Source organism: Haliaeetus albicilla, chromosome 21 (genome assembly GCF_947461875.1).
Source record: "Haliaeetus albicilla chromosome 21, bHalAlb1.1, whole genome shotgun sequence".
Lineage (NCBI taxonomy): Eukaryota > Metazoa > Chordata > Aves > Accipitriformes > Accipitridae > Haliaeetus > Haliaeetus albicilla.
The window spans coordinates 26,969,975-26,986,027 of NC_091503.1; the positions used below are offsets into that span (position 1 = coordinate 26,969,975).

Here is a 16,053-nt window from a genome sequence, read left to right on the forward strand (position 1 = left end):
GAGGAAAAGTCTCTATCTACTCTTACACCGTACTCTTCACACATAAGATCGGGTATTTTTTATCCTGCTATGCACAGTAGGTCTTTCAAAATAGTATCTGAAAGGTATCATTACTGAATGAGGAACAGAGGACACAAACTGTATAGTTGATTCTAACGATCTAAAAAGACCTGATTTGTAAAAAGTGCAGTTTTCGAGATTCACAGTGTCATGGCCAGTACCCCGAGCAATAACGCACATACTCTTCCACTTGAATTTGGACACATGAACAACTGATGAACTACAGGAAGGTGAGCTTCAGTGTTAATGATGAAGGGGTTGAAAATAGAGCAGTAGTCTGGCTCTTACCAGTCCCACGGCAGAATGTATTTGTGTAAGGCAGTATCTGCGAGCATTATTGGTTTTACTCTGCATGAAGAGCAGGCTCCTATGGCTGCAACACTCTATATGTCTACGTGTACACCTCTTGAGCCCCTTCCACATCAGCTCGCAGGAGAGCTTCAGGAAGGATGGTCACAAATTCTGGCAATGCCAATTCAGATTGTCTCCATCAAAGTCAAGCTGAGCTAACCGGGGGAGCGAAACAAGCCGAGCAGAACCGGGGGCGGAATTTGCAGTGGCTACAGTCAGAACACAAACCCACGCATGGTGTAAAATCGACGTGGGGTTTTGCTGTTGGGGTTTTGAGGGGGTTGTTTGGTTTGTTGTCGTCCCCCCCCCCCCCCCCAGATTTACGAGGATGTTGCAGTGGAAACCGTTTTCTTATGGACGGAGGGAAAAGTTTTAGAGTTCTCCAGAAAACACTTTAAATGAGGGGAGGCACCTCCACGAGGCAGGGACGTGACACGGACCGAGCCCCGTGCCGGACTGCAACATCTGTGCAAAACCCTGCGTGTGCGTGTGCGCGTGTGAAGGGTTCCCCCACCTCCCCGGGACACGCAGCTGTCACGCCAGCTGAGAGCCGGCCCGAGGTGCGCCCCGGACCTGCGTGCGGGTGGGTGCGGGTGCGAGCAAAGGCACGCCTCCTCCACGGCCGGGGCTCTCCGTCAGCCCCCAAGCAGGCAGGATGGTAGCGAGGAGTCCAAAATAAAGGGCACCCCCTCCCGCCGGCTTCGCTCCCGTCTCCTCTCCCGGTGCCAAGCAGACCCAGGCGGACACAGCCACGGGCACGCAGCACTCCTCCGTGAAACAAAAGGCCCGCGACGTTGCCCCCCGCCCCCCCCCCCCCCCCCCCCGCTCCCCCGCGCCGTGCCCCTTCCAGCTGATTTCTAAGAAGAGCCCACAAACCCCCCGGCACCGCCCGCCCAGCCCTCCCCGACCGAAACCTGGATTTGGCGCGGGCCGGCGCTCCCCCGCCGCGCCGCGCCGCTCGTTATTCATGGCGCGGGGCGGGCCGGCGGCCGCGGCGCTATATAGGGCGGCCCGGGCGGCAGGAGGGGACGGCCGGGCGCGGAGCGGAGCCGGCGGCGGGCGGCGACGGGAATAAACCGGAGGGACCCTCTCCTTTGATTTGTTTTTCTCCCCTTCTCTGTTTGCCCCCTTCTCCGCTCTTTCTCCTTCTTTCTTTTCCGGAGCGTTTTTGGACCAAGTTTTCTTCAGACCGTCGGGGCTTGGCTTTTTACATTTTTTTTAAATTTTTTTTTTACTTTTACAAAGCGGGTTTTTTGTTGTTTTTTTTTTTTTTCCTGACTGTTGTGTGTGCCCCCCCCAACCAAAACCCAACCAGAAAAAAAAGTTAGTGTCGAGCCAAGCGATTCAGGCGCTCCGCAGAGAGGAGTGGGGGGGGGGGGGGGGGGGGAGAGAGAAGGCGAAAAAGAAAAGGTTGCCTTTGTTGCCGCCGAGCTCCCGGCACCTTTATGGGCTTGCGGGCCGGCGGCTGAAGAGCGAGCGGGCCGGCGGCGCAGCGCTCCGGGCGGCTCCTCGCCCCGCAGCCCCCCTCGCCGGCGGCGGCGCCCGCCCGCCCGGCTCTGCCCGTCCCGCTCCGCGGCGGGGGGCGCCTCCCGGCGGGGTCCGTCCCCCCGTGTCGTCCCCCCCCCCCCGGCTCCTTCCTCCGCCGGTTGCCATGGTGCCGCGGCCCGGCGTGCTGTGGGCAGTGGCGGCGGCGGCGCTGGCGCTGCTGGTCCGGCGGGCGGCGGCGGCGGCGGCGCTGGCGGGGCCGGTGGTGCGGTGCGAGCCCTGCGACGCGCGGGCGCTGCAGCAGTGCAAGCCCCTGCGGCCCGACTGCGCCGAGCGGGTGCGGGAGCCCGGCTGCGGCTGCTGCCTCACCTGCGCCCTGCGGCCGGGCCAGCCCTGCGGCATCTACACGGAGCGCTGCGGCGCCGGGCTCAGCTGCCAGCCGCGGCGGGAGGAGGCGCGGCCGCTGCAGGCGCTGCTGGAGGGCCGCGGGCTCTGCACCAACGGCACGGCGGGCGGCAAGCTGCGGGCCTTCCTGCTGCCCGGACCGCACGCCGCAGGTAAGGCGGGGGTGGCCAGACGGGCAGAGCTGCTCTTTTGGGGGGGGGGGGGGAATGGGGAGCGGGGGTGGGGAGGAGGGCACGCGGCTCCCGCGGGTGCGGGGGGCTGCGGAGCCTCCACGGAGAGAGAGAGGGAAGGGTCCGGCCCCGCTGTGGCTGGCAGGGGGGTGCGGGCTCGGTCCGGGAATGCTGAGCGCAGGGCGGGCGGGGGGGTAACTCCCCCTGGCCCGGGAGCGGGGCGTCGGGAGCAAAGCGTTTGCACGGCGGTCTGTGAGAGGACGCTGGGTTTTCGCCCGCGCTGCAAATAAATCTTGGGTCGAGCGAAGCTTTCCCGTAGCTCTTGCGCGTCTTGCGAAGGAGAGGTTCACAGAGCGGGTTTTGTTTTGTTTGAAGAGGAAGGGACGGCTGGAAAAAGTTCTGTTAGCACGCACATTTGGAAACTTAAGACAGGGAAACTTGGGATTCAGATCAAGAGAGCACAGCCCCTCTGTGCAAACGTTTCATTAAACTGTTTGCTGACCAGCAGCAAGTATGTTAACATCTGTTTAATAGAAAAGTGTGTCAAAAGGCTCTGCACTGTTTGCATTTTTAAAAGGCCAGTTTTTCTGCTGGGTTGCAGGGGCTCTTTGGCTGGCCTCTCCTTAGCCGAGGAAGTGGCACCAGTGCTCCGGCTAACGGGCTGCTACGAGAGTACGCGATGCCTTATTACAATTATTTATGTCCTGCACCCAGGCTGTGACAATTTGAATGACGGTGCAGGGGTACTCGCTGAAGTTTTAAATCTCATTGGAACATGGAGCGGCTTCCTTCATCCCATCAACTTTGGGTACTCATCCTTCGCACGAGCTGGAGGCGAGGGGCCAGGTCTGGCTGTTGAGGGTCGGTGCTGTTCAGTGGAGGGGTAGCGCTTTTAACGGTGGCCGTTAGAGAAGGCGAAAGGGGAAGACGGAGGTGCGCTTTGCCGAAAATCTTTCCATTTGCCGCCTAAATAGTCATATTGCCGAGTTCCTGTTTCTGCATTCCTGGCTGAGGGAGAACTCCCCATTTTGAAATCAGTAAGAGCTTTGATTCCTTAAAAAGTGCAAAAGTAGGACCCTCACAGTTCACATTCAGGGGGTGAGGGCTGCAGACCTGGGGTGCGAGAAGGAAGAAGTTGGCTGAACCCGTGCGACCCGTAGTGCCCACGTCCTCGTGGGGTCGGACCGCTCCTCCAAATCCCGCGCTCCCTGGGACACCCCCTCCCCGCGCAGGAGCGCATCGTCTCCCGTACGGACGGCTAGGGCCCGCCTCGTGCTACGCTTTTGGTCGTTCCTAGTTGGCAGAAATGGCTGGAAATCGCTGCGGGGTGGTGTATATTACAGCACCTCCTCAAGAGCAGCTGTAGTAGGCCGCTGACTTACTTTCCAGTTCAGTTTTTTGGGGGCACAGAAGTGTTAAGTAGTAGTGTGCATGCGCAACCCTTCTAAGCTGTTTTTTAAAAGAGAGCAAGGAACTCTCACAGCAGTTTAGTTTCTGTTACGAGGGTGTGAAGCTGACATGGCACCAAGTTTTGCGAAACGGAGTTAATCGAATACGCTTCGCAGTTGAAAATGTGGCATTACGACTGTTCCAAATCGAAGTGTAAGAAGTGCTATTGAAACGTGATGGTCTATCTAAACTGAAATGACCAGCCTGGTAATTATTTAATGCACATTAAGAGGATTTTCTACTTATTTTTTGGTAGAGGAGGCAAACTAATGGACTGCACTTACTGCAGAAAACCTGGCAGGCGTAGTGTTTATATTTAGGAGATTCAGGTTTATAGCATTTTATTGTGTCATTTCTTGCAAACTTCACTGAGAATGTGGAAAAAAAAATACCACTGTTTAAAAACAGGACATTAAACCACCAGAAATATGTTCAAATACCGCTGAGAGTCTGAGTTAAACCCACAAAAGCCAGGAAATTTAGACTTAAGACTTAAACTTCCTTAATCCATTTGCACTGGGAGTTGGATTTTCCTGGTCAATTATGTCCATTGCCAGCAGTGGCTACACTAAAACCGCCAGTCCCAGGATGTCAGCTCGCATCCCTCCTCCTCCTCCTCGTGTTCCTCCCCTGTTCCTGTGTATTGGCAGTGCCACTGTACTGCTGCCTGTGGGGAAGAATTTAGAGTCAATGGGCTATGTGAACGTGGGCTTTCAGGGTTAGCACCGAATTTCTTGGCTTTTGTGGTTTTTCAGTGAGCCATCAAGTACGATTTTAATACAGATTTCCAGGATGTTCCCTGCATATCGGTTATCATTGTGCACTCCCAATATGATTTCCTTTAAAAAAAAAAGTGGCCAGCAGCCAAGGCAGCGACTCGTGGGACTTAGCTACTTAGCTGATAGTAATATCCAAACTCGAAAAATTCCCCGGAGGAAACGCAGCCAGTTACAGTTACACTGCAGGAGTCTCCTCAGAGGGAGAAATGCAGTGTAGACAAATACCTCAGGAGGTACAGGAACACTGGGCTTATGCAGTATTTTGGAAAAATGTGCTTCTCCTGTATTTTTGTGGATGGTAGTTTAAAGAGAAAATATTTTTGAAGCTTATGATGAAAGCAGATGTTTGTCCTTTGACACCATTGCAGAATGAATGGCATTTTTTTGTCCATTACCTTTAAAGTGCTTTTTGTACACTTAGAAATGTTTCTGATTTTAACAGCAGAAGAATGAAGACGTGCTATTTTTTTCCTTCCCTGTTCTGCATGTTGAATAAAATTAAGAAGGAAAAAGTATTAAAAATAGCTACCTAGAACCGTGAAACTTAGCGTGGTAGAATTTGTTGTACGAACGCCTCTTTTAAAAAAAAAAAATCACCATCCTGGGGAAGACGGAGTCACACCACAGCCCAGAAGTTACCCACGCAGCCGCGTCCAGCTGAAGTTGACGGAGCCGGCCGTGGGTCGGCAGCCAGTGGGGCTGCCGCGGGCGCCGCGGGGCGAGAAGCTGGGATGGTGGTGGCCGGCAGCCGAGTGGAGGTGGCCGGTTTTCGGGTGTCGGGCAGCCTGCGGGGACGGGGCGGTGGGGTGCCTCGCGAGGCTGCCGGGAGCAAGGGGATGCTTCAGTTACGAAAGGGCATCGCTCGGCAGCAAAGGCACGGATGCATGCGGAACGCCGAGTTGTTCGTCCTTTCATATATCGCTGGTTTGTGAAGGAAAATGAAGCTCGTAAACTCGTCTGGAGGCTTGTTGCCCTTCCGGACGCAGCTGGCAGTTGATTAACATTATTTCTTCGCTGCATTTGTTCTTCTCGAAGGAAATTCCAGTGATTCAGAAGAAGAAGACCGGAGTACCAGCAGCATGGAAAATCAGGCCATCCCGAACTCCCACAGGGTGCCAGATTCCAAACTGCATCCACCGCACATCAAAATAGATATCATCAGGAAAGTGCAAGCCAAAAACACGCAGCGCTATAAAGTAGAATATGATTCGCAGAGTACGGATACACTGAATTTCTCTTCTGAATCCAAACAAGAGACTGAATACGTGAGTACTTTTGTAAATGGAAGGGCATTTCCCAGCATGCGAGCGTGTGCATGCATGTGTATGTATATGCGTGTTGTGCGTACGAGAAGATAAGTACATTAAATAACTAAATGGTGGTAATTGTTGTAGCCATTTAGGGCATTCCCGCTGTTTAACTGGTAAAACTATTGGCTCTGCAAATGCAGACAATCAGCAGACCGAGCAGACCACGTTCAGAAAACACGGAGGCCTAACACAATGATGTTTACGTTGATGCAAGTGTGATTTTCACTAAGAGATCCAAAGTTCTTGTTCCCCCCTGTAATTATCACACGTTTCTGTGAGCGGACTTGGGACAGGTTTAATAGTGCCATCGTTAAATTTGGTTGCAAACAGAATAACGCTTCTTCCTGATAACCCGGTGGTTGTCCTTGTGCCTCTGCCAGACGGCCTAAAAAATACGTCTGGATGTGCTTCGACGTGTCATCGGAACCGTCGTGGTGAAACCAGATGTGGCTTCCCATCTGCAAAAGGCGGTTTTGAAACCTGCATGAGGTGGAAAGTTGTGTCTGAAGAAAGCGTGGCCTCCAAGTTAGCGCAGCTTAGTTTGTGACTGATGTCCAGCCCATCTAGTAAAAACACTTCAGTGTCTGCCTTCCAGCATGTCCTTCTCCCGAAAACGTGAAGTAAACTGCCTGCAGTAAAAGAATGACCTCGGGTAGCTCTGAGGAAATCGGGTCCTGGTCTTGACCAGGATGAACGTTTCGCTTACGCAGTAGTTGGGCCCCATGAGCAAAGACTTACCAAGGCTGCTGGTCTCCATAAGAACCAGAAATAAGTCCACTGGGGACAGGTGCCCTCGTCAGCGAATGCCCTTCTAGCTGTGTCTGTATCTTAGCTTTTGATATTGCTCTCTGTGACTTTGGAGAGAGGAAAAAAAGCTGTTTGATCTTTTTGTAGGCCTGACTCAGGACCAGGTACTTGAACGTGCGTGATTCGCTTTCAGCGTGTCTGAGCAGTTTCGGGTTTTTAAGGAACTGCCAATAAGAGCAGCAATTTAAAGCGCATGTTTAGAGCTTGTGAGGTTGACACGGAAAGAAAACATACGAAAGCAGCAAGGAAGGTCTTTGCTAACCAAAAAAATCAGTTCTAAACTCCAGTAGAACTGTGGAGTCTGTATGCTTTCAGACACTCACATGAAAGGCACTTTACATGAGCAAACTATTAGTATTACCACTTGAAAGTATAAATGTCATTACCTCACTAATTAAAAATTGCACCAAGTGAATCTTTGTGTTGATACAGCAACTTAAAACGTATTAAACCCCTGCAACCATGCAAAGGAATTTTTCAGGCCTCCGCTGAAGAAGCGGGCTGGTGGACTGAGTCCGTAATGTGCCCAGACAGGAGCGTAGCTAAGGACAGAGTTTGTAGCTGCGACTCGAATCCCAATCCCGCTGCTGACGCCGCCTGTCTTCTTGGCCCCTGGCAAACCGTGAACTCCTCCGCTCCTGGTTTTCTGACTGCAAAGTGGAGCTCGTAATGCTTTACTCCCTACCCTGAAGGGCTGCAGTGAGACATAATTAGTTGGCGTTTGAGACATGCTCTTAAAAGTGCTTCTGGAAGTTCTTTTTGGCTCATTGTCCTAGAGCTAATCCTCACTGCATCGTTGTCAGCCTTTCGCAGGTGGAGAAAGTGAGGCAAAAAGTGACATACTTATCTAATGAGACTGTTGTGTGCAACCATTCCTTGCACGGCTGCGTCCGTTTGGTCCGGTTGAAATTGGGCATTGTTGTCCAAAGTTGCAGTATTTTTATATATACGTATACATTATGCCAAACTACTTGTTTTCAATTAAATCCATTTCATTTATGCTTTCAAATCCAGCAGAATCACAAGAATCAAATGGCATTAGGGAAGATCTACCAAGTGGTGTAGTTCCAGTTGCCTACCTTCTTCTTTCCCTGCTTGGTGCCAGTCCAGCTTTTCCAAACCGAAGTTATGTTACGTATGATTGATTTACATACTGGTTAAGCCTTCCCGTAGGTACGCGTGGCTGTGATTTTGACTGGAAATGCCAGTCCGTGCCTCAGCATAGCATAAGGCCTTCAGTGTTTAGAAATCGGTAAAGCAGAAAGTCAGAATTTTATCTGTGAATGGTCTGCCTTTTGACATATCCAGCCATCCCTTTGTTTTAATGGATTTGCTTGGGTTTGTGCTTCTTGCCCTTTAAAGATTTATTAACTCTTGTGTGAAAGACGGCATTTGGGAATGACGTTTCATCTGTGTTTTCTAAAATATGCTTGTTAACAGGGTCCCTGTCGTAGAGAAATGGAAGACACTTTAAACCACCTAAAGATCCTGAACGTCTTGAGTCCCAGGGGCTTTCATATTCCAAATTGTGACAAGAAGGGGTTCTACAAGAAAAAGCAAGTAAGTACAGTCTCCCGATCATTTCAGTGAATGCACTTCACCTTTTCTGCATCTTTGCTGAACAATCTTGCCAGCAAGGTGCATTGTCTGTCATTTTACAGAGGAACTAGTTTTAGAACCTCGTCTGATAGTGCTGAACCTTGTCAAGTGGGGACAGTGTTTTTATTTTCTGTTGGTCATGACAACAGATTCATTTAAGAAACTTCATACCTAATCACACATGGGTTGGCTGGTGTCCTAGATACTAATGCCCTTTGGTTTAAAAAAAGCAGTGCCTCTGTCATAACCCACAGAGCTAAATGTTGCAGTCACCATATGACTGCAATAGATCAATGCTTTGAATTGTAAATAGCTGCTTGAGAGTTCCTAGAAGAACTGCGCTGGATCACATTACAAAAAGCAACTTGAGAAAGGTATATATCTGTCCTTTATGTGCTACACAGATCACTTCCCAAATCCAGGTCATGTTATCGTGAAAGTGATACATCTAGTAGTTACTCTGCAGCAAGGATGGCTTCTCAGCCCTCTTTGGTTCTGGGGTTGTGACCTTTCTTGACAAATGCAGACCTAAACTGCAGGTATTTATGCTTTAGTTGTGCGTGCGGGTTGAGCTACGGCAGCATCCTCCGTTCGGTGCTGCCCCGAAGCTCGTTCAGAAACCAGGGGAAGGGCAAGACGTGCCACGTTCTTTGCTTAGTGTGCACATCCCACCTAATTCCAGGGTTTAGTTAGTGACCTGCCTCCAAACGTGTAATTCCAAAATTTCCTGAATTCAAAAGTTGAAGATTTTCCTCAAGGCAAACCCTCTGTAAGGCCAGATTTTGTTTGCGGACGGTCTCGTCTCTCCCGTTTGGGTTTACACGAGTCGGCCGCTCTCCCTCTGGTAACCGGCCAAAGGAGCGGTTGACCCCGTGTTACTGGTGCTGATGCAGTTCATGGGTCAGAAGTGAGAGGCCAACCTCTGACCAGGCAGCCTTATGTCAGGAATGGCATCTCTCCGGTTTTTGGCTTCCAGCTTTCTTAGAAACAGTCCTTCCCTGTCGGGTGCTCCCTGGAGTTCAGCGTTAAGCCGGCGGTGTCAGGCGGGGCGTTTGCAGTAGGGCTGAGGTTTCCAGCCTTCCCTCCTGCCGTCAGCCCAGCGCCGACTGCGCTGGTTGACCTTCGCTGCACGCTGCTGAGCGCGTCTACGCTCCCCAGCTTTTCCCGAGCAGGGACGGAGTTTCTTCTTGTCGTCTGGAGTCTTGGGAAAAGTCCGTGTCGTTCCTCTCCGGCCGCGCGTAAACTAGCAGAGAGCAGTGCTCGCATCTCGGGCTGCGTTTGTTCAGAAAATGCATTGGACTGCCACGTGGAGTGAGGCTAGGGCTGTGTTTTGCGCCCGTGCCATGAAAACATTTGCTTAGTTACTCTAGAACAGCACATCATTTAACTGCGTTCAAGTCACGTGAGCGTTTTGTAGCCCTTTTGCTTCTCTAGGGGTTACAGAAGACGGCAGGTTGGTATTTACTTTGTTCAGTAGATCTTGCTTTCATCTCTCTGCAGCCTCTGAGGTTTTTGCTTCGTCAGCAAAAAAGGGTGGTGGTTTGCACGCTGTCTCTAGCATGTGTATGTAGAAATTAGATCCACAGTAAGCACGTATTAAAGTGCCTTACTTGAAAGGATGACTGTACTTGAAAGTGCAGTCATAGTCCTGCCGCTGAGGCAGAAAAAACCGAAATACAGAGTCAAAAAAAAAGGAAAGACAGATGATACGCTTACCTGGTCTTTGTTACTAGAAGTTGATTTACGAGAATGAGGTGTTGGTACGGAGCAAAGACGCTTCTGCCCTCTGCGTCGTGTCCGTGCTGCCTGGAGGCTTTCGGAGCGCCGTAGGAGGTTCCTGCGCGATGGGTCGGCAAACGGAGAGGGCGAAGGGGCACTTCCATGGCTGGCCAGCCTTGTCAGACGCCGTGCCAATTCACGCAGGTCCAGCAGCTTCAGCGGTAGTTTGAGACAACTCAGGATCCTGTAGGAGATGCCCACGGATGGAGCCCATGTGGGTAAATGTTCTACATGAAGTGCAGCTGGAGTGCTTCTCCTGGAACCGAACCTCACAGGTGGGGCTTACAGAGCCAGGCTGCTTCTCACACGAACAGAATACGAACCAGAAGTAGCGTATTTGAGTTGAGTTGCCCTTGTAGACTAACTCCTAAAAAAACGCATTGGTTTGAGAAGTGAGTCCGCTCCAGACTGAATTCACTGTCCACAAGGCAATGCGACAGTTGTGTGTGTCTGGTTTTCTTTTTGGAGTACCAACGTGCAGGTCTGATGTTTCAGGCGCTGTGAGCAGGTGTCTAATCTCATGAACAGAATGTTAGGCTATTTTGTGAATTTCCTTCATTGCTAGTATTAGCAGCATTCAGTCTGTAATTCAATTATATTCTGTTGTGACAACAAAATTCAGGATAACATGTTAGGAAACATACAGTGAATCCATCAAAAAATGAGCGTGAGCTAGGCATTTTTAATTCTGGAAACAGCTGCCAAAACCACTGCCTAGGATGATAACACAGATAGGTGTGTGATGGTAGGAATCATCCCCCTGGAAATCACTAAAACTCATTCAGGAGGCACTTCACATGTTGCTATATTCTGCCTTCCTGGTCACCTGCTCTTCCAGTCAAGTTAAAAGCAGTTATTTTTCAAGACTTTTGTAGATAACTAGAAATTGACTTTTCAGGAACAACCATAGGGAATAATTTGCATATGTGAAACAATTTTAAGAACGTAAATTTACCTCTCAGGGTATAACGTGAAAAATACTTCACGCCTTGTGTTTATATATAAACTTTTTTAAAATCAGACCTATTAAAATTTAGAATTCTTTGTCTTAATAAATCACACATGAAAGGCCGTACTATTCAACTGTGGCATATAGGTATATTTACATGGAATAGGTTGATACAGGCACGTTTCTGCCTCGAGCATGGAAAAAAAGGTTTTGATGAAATTAGAATTATTATATGGGGCAATTACTAGAATTGCCCCATATTTGTGTACCGGAGCCAGATACTCGCCTAAATGTGAGCTGGCATCATTCCACTGAAAACAGAGTTGGGCTTGGCGGGAGCCAGAACGGCTCGTGGTGTATGTCAGTGCTGTCTGCAGTCTGTTCTGGGAGACCAGGGCTGCAGCTCCACGGAGACCTCTGGCCTGACCAGGAATTCAGTGGGATGCCATATGCTTTGCTGCGCCCCACGAATGCCTCTGCGGCACTTCTTTGTGGAAGGGAGAGGGGCAGGTGGCATGGAAGCTGGCAGCTGGTGTTTCTATCAGAAGTAATTACTGGCTCCACCGCTTGGGCAGTTTTCCAGCTTTTTGGACTTCTGAAGTCATATGGAAGAGCCGGGCAGAGCCTTGAAATGTATGTGGAGTACAAAATTCAGAAGAGCGGATATTTATATGTATATTTTTTCTATATGAACTTACGTCCACCACTTATGTAGGGGATGCAAGAAAGCTGCTTCAGGATAAAAGCATGACTTTTGAATCAGAAGTCCTTTATTATTGACAGCATGCCTGAGAGGGTAGTACAAAATCGCAGATTGGAAAAGGTAAATTGTTTTCCTCACAGAGCGTTATTTCAGCTGTAGAATGATCTAAGCATTTTGTTTTCCAAATGGGTTGTCTAGAAGAAATAAAAAAAATATTAGTAGTAGGGAAGGTGTTCCTGCAGACTTAACTTAATGTTGTAGTTAATTCTGAAAATTGGTTTTGCAACTGTAAAAAGCAGTCAAAACCTCCAACAACATGAGATAACTTTAATTGATCATTTGTTTTGAGAGTGATGCAAGCCTATGAATCAGCGAGAGTTGTGTAACATACTTCATATAGTACTTCTAAAAGGGGAGGCTGCGTTACTATTATTAGCAGAAGTGTAGTTTCATTGCCGGAGCACCAGGCTGGCAGCCAGAAGCCCTGTGCTCTAATTCGTGCTCCATCTGTGCCTGCTCTCTTGGGAAAAACAACTCGAGAACTGCTGCCTCAGTTTCCTTTTCTGTAAATTTTCAGTTGTGCAAAGGCTGTTGTTTATGAATTCCTCAGTTTGGAGCATGACGAATATAAGTCACTAAATGTTAATACCACTCAAGCTAGAGTCCAGTCCAGTTGCCACCAAAGTTGAAGGAAAATTTCCCAATGACATCAGTGGACTTTGAGCAGCCATTCGTGGAAGTCCTGGAGAATGTGGACAAGCCCTGGTCAGGCTTTTGAGACAATAAACATAAGTTGTAGAGCTTAACGTTTAAAGATTTAGTGCCGAAAACCAGCTGAACAGGTGACTGGAACTCAAATGCAGCTAACCACGTAGCTTAGCAAATTATTAATATAGCTGTTCTCTCAGTAGGTTTGAACTTCTTCACCTTCTCCTAAAATAAGCTGATACCTACTTTAAGCTTGATCTTGTCATCCTGCTGCCATCCGTTTGCATAGGGCTAATGCAGCAGGACTGCAAATTCAGGGAAGAGAAGGCATCGTGTTATTTCTGCGCTGGGCTTGTTACTCAAAAAGATACCACAGTGGTAGATTAATTTGCAGTTACAGTGACTAATATCACTTGATTTACTCTAATATAAAATAAACAAGATGGAAACTTGTTCAGAAGTTTGTGTCTAACGTGTGATCTGCTCCCATGTCTCTTTCCCAAGTTCCTAGAGAAAACTCTGCCCTGCTCCATGCTGCCACAAATTAGTTGGCTCGGAGGCCGATGTGCTGGTGCAGGCTGTCCCAGGAGTGACCCGTCTTCACGGTTCTGTCCCAAATACCACCCTTGGGCCCGAGGTCCTAAACTAGACGTGAAAAGGGCCAGGCGCTTTTGGGCAGCACGTGAAGCCCAACACTTGCTTGATGTGTCCTTGTGTACCTGCACGTGGAAGAGACACTTAGCTTTGTGAGCCACTGCCGTACCCACGTGGGAGATGGGGACGTGCCTGCTAGACTCTGCAGAACAAGCAGCTGAGCGGTAGCGGCAAAGTTTACCTGACTTGCGCCAGCCTGAACCTCTGAAATACTCGGAATTGCTGTGAGGTCTCAGAGGCAGCATTTGCTCTGCTTGCATGATAGATAGGTAGCCCTCAGAGTGTTGAGTGCTGTGAGTGGCTTCAGTCTAGCCTATCTTCCTTCGTGTTGGCGATGCAACAGGTGAAACCTCAGCCTTTGAAACGCTACGTGTGTTTGTGTCACCGCCTCCTTTGTAAGTCTGTCCTGACTAAACAGCCACCTCTCTTAGCATTTGCAGCGAGGCGCGTATCACCAAATCTCAAAACTTGAGCTGACGTGGAGGCTGCGTCTTGGCAATGAGGTTGACCGTGGCAAACCTAGTGAAGTAATCTGTGTCCTGGAGGCACGTGTCTTTTGAGTGGGCGAAAGCCTTGCCGGGGTCCCAGGGGTTCACAGTACATAACTGTGTCCAGGGCTCCCTACTGAATGCAACCTGCAGCATGTCATCTCCTTTAGTCTAGTTTCTACCGTTCTTGGTTCCTTGGGGAGAGCATGACTTAGTACATACTAGACTTCATAATGCATTTTTACTGCATCGCTATTTCTAAAGAGGTTCAGTGTCATCGCCTGTGGTAGTTTCAGGTTGGTCAGCATTGCTGGCAAATTCCACCAGGCAACTGCTAAAGCTGACATAGGTTATAGACTAGTATATAAGTATATATATTATAGACTAGTATATATCCTATATATTATTTATAGGAAAATATACACGTAAAGTTCTGGTACACCTAGCAGTTGTTGAAGTGATAACTCCCCTACAGAAGGATTATGTATCTGCTAATAAATGTCAACTACAGTATTGAAATTCCTCCAGCAAACAGATGCAAGCCAAGGGTGTTCACCGCCGCAATGGCTGTCTTTGCGGACCTGCGCTTTAGCGTGGAACAAATCTGTTAACTTTCTTTTCCAAGGACGGGTCCCAGTCGTCTGCCCGTACTGTCGTAAGCAGTCCTGGTGTTCAAAGGGGGCGACTGAGCCGCCTAATATAATAGGGGGTGGTTCATAAGGCTGTTTTCCGGGAGTTTTCGGAGCCGTTTCGTTGAGGAGTCATTAGACCCAAAGGGGTTGATGGGCAGAGGCGGTCAGCTTTTACTGTAATCCTTTGGAGTGGTAATAAATGCTCTGATTCCGTCAGGTATGGCCAGGGTATGGAAGTGCAGCCACCAAACGAGCAGGAACCCCCGCTCTGCAGCGCCAAGAGCGGAGAGAGCAGAAATGGTGCCAACGGGGTCTTCCCTTCTCTTTCAGTGTCGCCCATCCAAAGGCCGAAAGAGGGGATACTGCTGGTGCGTGGATAAGTACGGACAGCCGCTTCCCGGCTACGACGGGAAGGGGAAGGGAGACGTCCACTGCTACAACCTGGAAAGCAAGTGAGGAGCGGGCGCCAGCTCTTCGGGCACCCGCGCGCGGCCGCGGGACCCGGCGGAGACCCCGGCGGGGCTGGGCAGAGGCCGCGGGCTGCGCGGCGCGGGCGACCTCGAGCTCCGCGTCCCGCGGGACGCCCGGGGAGCTCCGAATTCCCACGTGAACCTGCACTATGGATACCCGGAGAGAGGGAAAACACGAGGCACTTCGGAACGGATTCAGGGAGTCTCCACTGACTTTTTAGAGAACGGCCTGTGACCAATTTGATCCCGAAAGATACTGGGGTTTTATTTTAAAGAATTTATAGGGTGTAAGCTCGTAAAAGCATTAAAGAAAAAAAAACCACCACAAAAAAAAACCACACAAAGATTTAAAGGTTAATCTTTTTTTACAGGTCTGACGGGAAACTTATCTTCACGGGTAAAAAGTTTTATAAAAATCTCAAAGAACTTTTTAAAGAAACCTATTTCTAAAATAAAAGACATGGCTATTTTTTCTGTAAAATATATTATGAATATTCTGTTAGTCTGTATTTAATATAATTGTTTTTTAATAAACTTTATTTAAATGTAACATGTGAATACCAAATACTACACAATAATTCTAGTGTATACTTCTGTATGCAAAGAGGAAGTAAGGCTACGGAATGATTTACAAATATGTATAGATCCATATGCATACACACTGACCTATTCTAGACAGTAGAAATGAATTTGTGGAGCGAAGGAATTGTTTCCAGAAGAGATTAAGTTTTGTTATTTGAAGTAACTACAAATACCAAGATAATCTTCTTCTTTTAATTTTTTTATTATTGTTTTATTGGTATTTCTAATGTACCCATCACTGAAATATGCCACTGGAAATGATAACAGTTGCACTGAAGCTCTCGGTAAAGCATTCTTCTGTCTGTCCTTCGCTTCAGTTTGTGCAACAGGGCTTACATTTCCTCCGTTTCCTGCTCACACTAATATAGAATATTCATGGACAAAAAATTGCCATTACACTACCACCCTTTCTACTTGCTTGTTTATTTTGAAAAGCTGTATCTATTCTGTGTTGTCTTGGTACACTCTACCAAAGCACATACGCTGTACGAGGAGCTCCTGTTTAAAACAGTGCTGACATGATGGGGGATCGTGGACCTGGGTGTTGAGACCCACGTGCTTCATTTACGCTACACACAATTGTTGCTTGCTTTGACTTCGGTGGAAATTATTTGCCTGCATCTAAGCATAGAGTAAGAACCATTGGGTTTAAATATTTAACCCAACTGTCTGC

The 16,053-nt window shown here is 48.9% G+C and overlaps 1 protein-coding gene across 1 annotated transcript; it reads left to right on the forward strand.

The window, feature by feature from the left end:
• The first annotated feature begins 1,423 nt into the window (after positions 1–1,423).
• On the forward strand, positions 1,424–15,133 carry IGFBP3 (insulin like growth factor binding protein 3). Its single transcript, XM_069809306.1, has 4 exons — positions 1,424–2,453; positions 5,735–5,964; positions 8,257–8,376; positions 14,659–15,133. The coding sequence occupies exons 1-4, from the start codon at positions 2,063–2,065 to the stop codon at positions 14,782–14,784; spliced, it is 867 nt and encodes a 288-aa protein (XP_069665407.1). The 5' UTR covers positions 1,424–2,062; the 3' UTR covers positions 14,785–15,133.
• Positions 15,134–16,053: the final 920 nt, after the last annotated feature.